Here is a 6,315-nt window from a genome sequence, read left to right on the forward strand (position 1 = left end):
TTGGGCTCCTCTCTTCTGGAATCTCTTCTCAGCATCAGAGTAAAAGCCAGGACATAAGAGCATTCTCCAGGGCCACAGACCCAAATGTTCAGCGTGGGTGGAAGAGACAGGGCTTATTGAGCAACCTGAGCAACTCTCTTTTTACTTAAGACCCCAGCTCAGTTCTGCAACTTAGCCCTTGACCTAAGCCAGCCACAGACAGTCCTGGGAACCCTGGATGCCAGGATCTCGAAGTATCTGAAATAGCCTTGCACAGACTATCCTGGGAACCAGAGATGCTAGGATGTCAAGGTATCTGAAATTCCAGAACAGCCTTCCTGGAGTCTGCTGACCATTCTCTGAACTGGACACCCTGCAGTTTAGCATGCATCCTCTTGAAGACTCCCCTGTGCAAGCCAACCAGTGCAAATTATGTCTGGATCTAACCAACAACCTGTTTCTGGTCCTTTCTCTCTGTGTAGTGCGCCAATCATACTATGGAGTTGTTTTATGATTTTCCCATGGTGTGTAGTGATTTGTTACAAGATGCTATGATGTATGCAAAGCCCCTGCCTTCCCTAAAAAGTGTACAACAGGTGCTGTAACCCTGGGCTTGGGGCCGCCTCTCAGCATTGTAGGCTGCTGACTTGTACACAGCGGGAGGGGGGAGAGGGGTTGAGAGGGGGAGGGCAATAGGGAGACCAAGCTTCAGTTTGCAATAAAGACTCCTTTGCTTTTACATTGGTGACAGTCTCTGGTGGTCTTTTGGGTAAGGATTTCCGAATCCAGCTTTACCTTATGATCCTGAGATTTTCAGGTCAATTGTAGCTCTGGAGCCCCAGGTGTTTCTGGGTACTTTCGGGGTACATGTGTCCTGTGCACCCACCATCAGAAATCTCAAATGAATTCTGCCTAGAAAGAACTCAAATACGATCTTGTCTTTCTAAATCGTTGTAAGCAAACTTCTGACTGTGTACAGTTTTCTATGTCTACACATCAATTAATTCATTTCCAAAGAAAAAAGAACAGTAAGCAGAAGGATGTCATTTCTCAGAATCCAAAAATCAGAGTACTGCTTCTGCCCAGAATTCTAGCCCCTAAACCACTTAGAAATCTGAGAATCACAGTTCAAAGACAGCTGGTCAGGAAAGTCCACGAGACTCTCATCTCTAGTGAACCACCAGAAAACCAGAAGTGGAGCTGTGGGTCAATGTGGTAGAGTACTGGCCTTGAGCAAAAGAGCTCTGCATTCAAAGTCAAGATCAGTAACAACAACCCAAAGAGAATAAGTCACCCCTCAGGCTCAGGCTGGTGGCTCACACCTGTAATTATAACTAGTCTGGGGATCACAATCTGAGGATCACAGTTCACCTTCAATCTGGGCAAGAGCCTCTTAGACTCTTATCTCCAATTAGCCACCAAAAGCTGGAAGTGGAATCTGTGGGTCATGTGGTAGATTGCCAGCTTTGAATGGAAAGAGCTGGGGGACAGACAGTGCCAGACCATGAGTTCAAATCCCACTAGAAGCACACACACACACACACACACACACACACACACACACACACAGACACACAGACACACACACAGACACACACACACGCACATACACACACACACACACACACACACACACACACACACACACACACACACACACACACTGAAAGAACAAAGAAGAGAAAACCAGAAAGCATGAAAAGAAGAAATAATCTTGCCTTCTTAGAGACTGAAAGCATTTTTTGAATGAATCAATAAAATAACTGAATTAATGAATATGTGTGTCCTGCTATGTGGATGGTACTTACAAAGAGCAGTCAAATGCCCTTTCTTATCTTCCAAATCTGATGCTGAACCGCAGGGTTGGTGATATCAGCTGGGCCCAGCATGTACTGAACACAACAGGTTGAGACCTTAGAAAGAGAGAGGGCCTCTGTCCTGTTCTACAAAAGAAACTAGCTGCTGGCACCTAGTGTATCACTCTTGTAATCCCGGGCAAAGAGGAGGCTGAGCTCTGAGGTTCATGGTTCAAAGCCAGTGAGGCAGATGAGTTCAAGGGATTCTTGTCTCCAGTAAACCCACAAAAAACAGAAGTAGAGCTGTGGCTTGAGTGCTCGGCCATCAGCCTTGAGGGAAAAAGCCAAATCAAAACAAGAGGCCCTGAGTATTTGCATACAAAGAGAGAGGGGGCAGGAGGGAGGGAGGGATGGTGAGAGAGAAGGTGAGAGAGAGCAGAAAAAGGGATAGAAAAAGAAAAAAGGGACAGAGAGAGAGGGTGAGAGAAAAAGCAAGAGCAAGAAAGAGGGAGAGAAAGAGAGAAAAGAGAGAAAGGGAAAGAGGGAGGGGCAACGTAAGCAAAGGAGGACAGGAAGGAAGGAAGTGAAAGAATTTTCTAGAAAAGTGTTTGTGGATGCTATCAGATTGGGCTGGCTGATGTTCTTGGAACATTTGCAGGCTCAAGGCAGTGAAATATCTGTGGAACTTTCTCAAAGGGTTAACAAATAAAGGCCGGATGTGTGTGTGTGTGTGTGTGTGTGTGTGTGTGTGTGTGTGTGTGTGTGTGTGTGTGTGTTACACATTTGAAATGGAAGCTGGGCTCAGTGGGTCCTGCCTTTAATCCTATCAGTCTGGGTAGAATCTCTGTTTAAATTAATCTAGATGGTTAGACCCAGACAGGGTGTGGTGGGTGTTACTCAGAAATCCCATCAGGATCTGCTCTCCCATTGGTAGATACACAGAGGGGAGGGTGGGGCTAGGATATAAAGATACCAAACAGCCAGAAAAGAGCAGAAGCCTGGAGTCTGCTGTGATTGCCTGGCCCTACTGAGATTCAGAGTGTCCTGCACACCTGGTCCATATCTACTCCACTTCTGGCCCGTGAAGATGAGCCGCAGAACCCTACCCTCGCTCCAGTATCTGGCCATGCAGAGTCTGCTGAGCAACCAGGCTCTGGCCATCTCTGCCCTGGAGGATCTACCGGTGTTGCTGTTCCCTTTGCTGTTCGTGGAGGTCTATGCCAGGGCCCACACAGAGATGCTGAAGGCCCTGGTGCAGGCCTGGCCCTTTCCCTGCCTCCCCCTGGGGGACCTGGCAGAGTCTCCAGACCTGGAAACCTTCAAGGCTGTCCTGGATGGGCTCGATCTGCTACTGGCCAAGAAGGAGCGCCCCAGTCGGTGGAAACTGCAAGTCCTCTTCCTGCGGAATGATCACCCCAACATCTGGATACAGGGCTACCCTTCAATGGCCCAAATCTCTTATCCAGATGTCCTGACTGACAAACCAACAGAGAGCTGTGGTTCAATGATGACTGAAGAGCAGCCCTTGATGGTCATCAGGGATCTCACCATCAAAGATGGCTCCCAGAAAGCTCTCCAAGCCTACCTGCTCCAGTGGGCCAGGAAGAGGAAAGAACGAGTCCAGCTGTGCTCCAGGAACCTGCGGATTCTGTCTGGCTCCATCTATAAAATCCAGAAGGCTCTGCGTGTGGTGAGACTGGACTCCATCCAGGAGCTGCTGGTGAGTAATTTCCCATGTCAAGAACTTCTGAAAACATTTGCCCCTTACCTGGGCCACATGAAGAACCTTCACATCCTCAACTTCTCCAAGATGTGTGGCAGCTTCTTCACTTCCAGCTCCAGGAATGGCTGGTGTTCCTGCAAATTTGGGGCACAGCTGGGGCAGCTGCAGCATCTGCAGGAGCTTTATGTACACGATGTCTGCTTCCACTACGAACAGCCGCCCTCCATCCTCAGGATGCTGACGTCCTTAAAGACCTTGTCTCTGAGTTCGTGTCTGCTGACCGAAGCTCACCTGAGGTTCCTGTTCCAGTGTCCCTGCACCAAACAGCTCAAGCACCTGCGTCTGAGGAGCCTGTCCACGGTCTGCTTCAGTCTTGAGACCCTGCTAGACCTGCTGCATGGAGTGGCCGGCACCCTGGAGACCCTGGCCCTGGAGGACTTAGCCTTCACGGATGTCCAGCTCTCGGCCATCCTGCCCGCCCTGAGCCAGTGTTTCCAGCTCATGTTCTTCAGCTTCTATGGAAACCACATCTCCATGGCCGCCCTGAAGATCCTCCTGTGCCACACGGCCCAGATGGGTCATTTGAGACGAGGGCTCTATCCTGCCCCTCTGGAGAGCTACTACCCTCAAAATCAGTGGCCATGGGACATCCACCCGGAGAGATTTGCTCAGGTTCTTGCTGTCTTGGCACAGACTTTGAGGGACATGGGACCAAGCCATAAAGTCCAGATCTGTACCAAATTCAGTCATTACCTGAACAAATACCGATTCTGTACCCTGGAGTCAAATGGCTCCTGGCTGCTCACAGAAGAGCATCTTTCTGGCCTTTGTACTCTGTCTTTGTAGTTGTGCACCTCTCTTCTAGAATTGCTTCCTAGCAGCAGAAATGAAAGCCAGGAAGAGCATTCTCCAGGGGGCACAGACCCCCGTGTTCAGTGTAGATGGAAGAGACAGGGCATCTGGTCCTGAGTTTGTCAGTTCAATTGTAACTCTGGAACCCCAGGAGTTTGTGAGTGCTTTGGGGTTCCATGTGTCCTGTGCACACAGCAGCAGGAATCTGGAGTCAATTCTGCCTGGAAAGAACTGGATCATGATTTTGTTTTTCTGAATGGTTGTAAGAAAACCCCTAAGTTGTAGAATAATCCCTTACCATCTATAATTTTCTGTATCGATCAAAAATAAAAAAATGAAAAAGCATGAGTAGAAAGATATCATTTTTCAGCACCAAAGAATGAGGAGTGTGCATACCTAGAACCTTAACTCTGCAAGTCGGAGATCTGAGCGTTTCAATACATAGGCAGCCTGGGCACAGACATCTTTGAGACTCTTATCTCTAGTGAACCTCCAAAAGTGGCAAGAAGTGGAGCTGTGGCTCAAGTAGTAGAGTTCGGGCATTGTGAACCAAAGCTCAGAGATAGCACCTAGATGCAAGAACTGGCACAAATACACAAACAAATAAACCCTTACCCAAGGTCTAGAATGGGGATTAAAAAGAAACTTGCAAGAAAGGAAGGGAGGGAAGGATATACGGAGAGAGGGAGGGAGGGAGGGAAGGAAGGAAGGATGAAGAAGAATAGGAAGGGATTCAGAGAGGGAAAGAACTCCAGAGAAAAGATTTCCTGCAGGCTTTGTGGATGTTATCAATTCGGATGACTTCTCTCCTTGCAGGCTTTGCAGTGGAATATCTGTGGGAATGTCTGGAGGGATTAAGGAATAAAAGTGGAGGTCATTTTGATAAAGTGTGATTTACAATACAGAGAGAAGCTGGGCTGTGTGGGACAGGCCTTTAAACCTATCCCTTTTTGGTTAAAATCAATATTTGAATTAATCTCAAGTGCAAAAGCCAACCAAGGTGTGCATGGTGTGTCTCAAAAATTCCATCAGAAGCTGCTCTCTCATTGGCAGGTATGCAATGGTGAGGCTGGGGTTGGGCGTGAAGGATATCTAGGGATCAGAGAACAGAAGAAGAATTCTGGATTGCACAGTGAGTGCCTGGCCCTGTTGGGATTCAGAGAGCCCTGCACACCTGGCCCACATCTGGTCCATCAAGATGAGCATTGGAGCCCCACCCTCGCTCCAGCATCTAGCCATGCAGAGTCTGCTGAGCAACCAGGCCCTGGCCATCTTTGCTGTAGACGATCTTCCTCTGCTGCTGTTCCCTTCACTGTTCATAGAGATCTATGCCCAGGGCCACACAGAGGTGCTGAAGGACCTGGGGCAGGCCTGGCCCTTCCCCTGCCTCCCCCTGAGGGATCTGGCAGAGTCTCCCGACCTGGAGACCTTCAAGGCTGTCCTGGATGGGCTGGATCTGCTACTTGCCAAGAAGGAGCTCCCAGGCAATGTAAACTACAAGTTATCAATCTGTGGAGATATGGACATGGGGGTATGTCTCCATGCCCGCATCGCTCCTCCAGATGTTCTGACTGACAGGCGAGCTGTAAATCACTGCTCAGCAAAGACTGCAGAGAAACCCTTGGTGAAAATTATGCATCTGCTCATCGAAGATGGCGCCCAGGATGCTCTCCAAACACACCTGCTACACTGGGTCAGGGAGAGGAGAGAATGAGTCCAGCTGTGCTCCAGGAAGCTGCAGATTTGGTCTGACTCCATCTCTGAAATCCAGAAGGCTCTGCTTGTGGTGAGGCTGGACTCCATCCAGGAACTGGTGGGGAGTGAATTTTGGCATCCAGGAATTAGGAAAGAACTTGCTCCTAACTTGGGTGGAATGAAGAACCTTCACATCCTCAACTGTCCCAATACGGGTGGCGACTTGGACCCTCACCCTCACAAGGAGTTCCAGTATCCCTGGATGATCAG

General features: G+C 49.0%; 1 protein-coding gene across 1 annotated transcript; it reads left to right on the forward strand.

Annotated features, from left to right (window-relative positions):
* Positions 1-2,862: 2,862 nt before the first annotated feature.
* Positions 2,863-4,344, forward strand: LOC138820100 (PRAME family member 12-like). The gene has a single exon (XM_070011746.1). The coding sequence runs from the start codon at positions 2,863-2,865 to the stop codon at positions 4,342-4,344; it is 1,482 nt and encodes a 493-aa protein (XP_069867847.1).
* Positions 4,345-6,315: the final 1,971 nt, after the last annotated feature.

This window comes from Dipodomys merriami, unplaced genomic scaffold (genome assembly GCF_024711535.1).
Source record: "Dipodomys merriami isolate MVZ:Mamm:240054 unplaced genomic scaffold, mDipMer1.0.p SCAF_84, whole genome shotgun sequence".
Classification (NCBI taxonomy): domain Eukaryota; kingdom Metazoa; phylum Chordata; class Mammalia; order Rodentia; family Heteromyidae; genus Dipodomys; species Dipodomys merriami.

Coding starts and splice junctions, on each gene's coding strand:
- LOC138820100 (XM_070011746.1), top strand. CDS start 2,863: ATGAGCCGCAGAACCCTACCCTCGCTCCAGTATCTGGCCATGCAGAGT.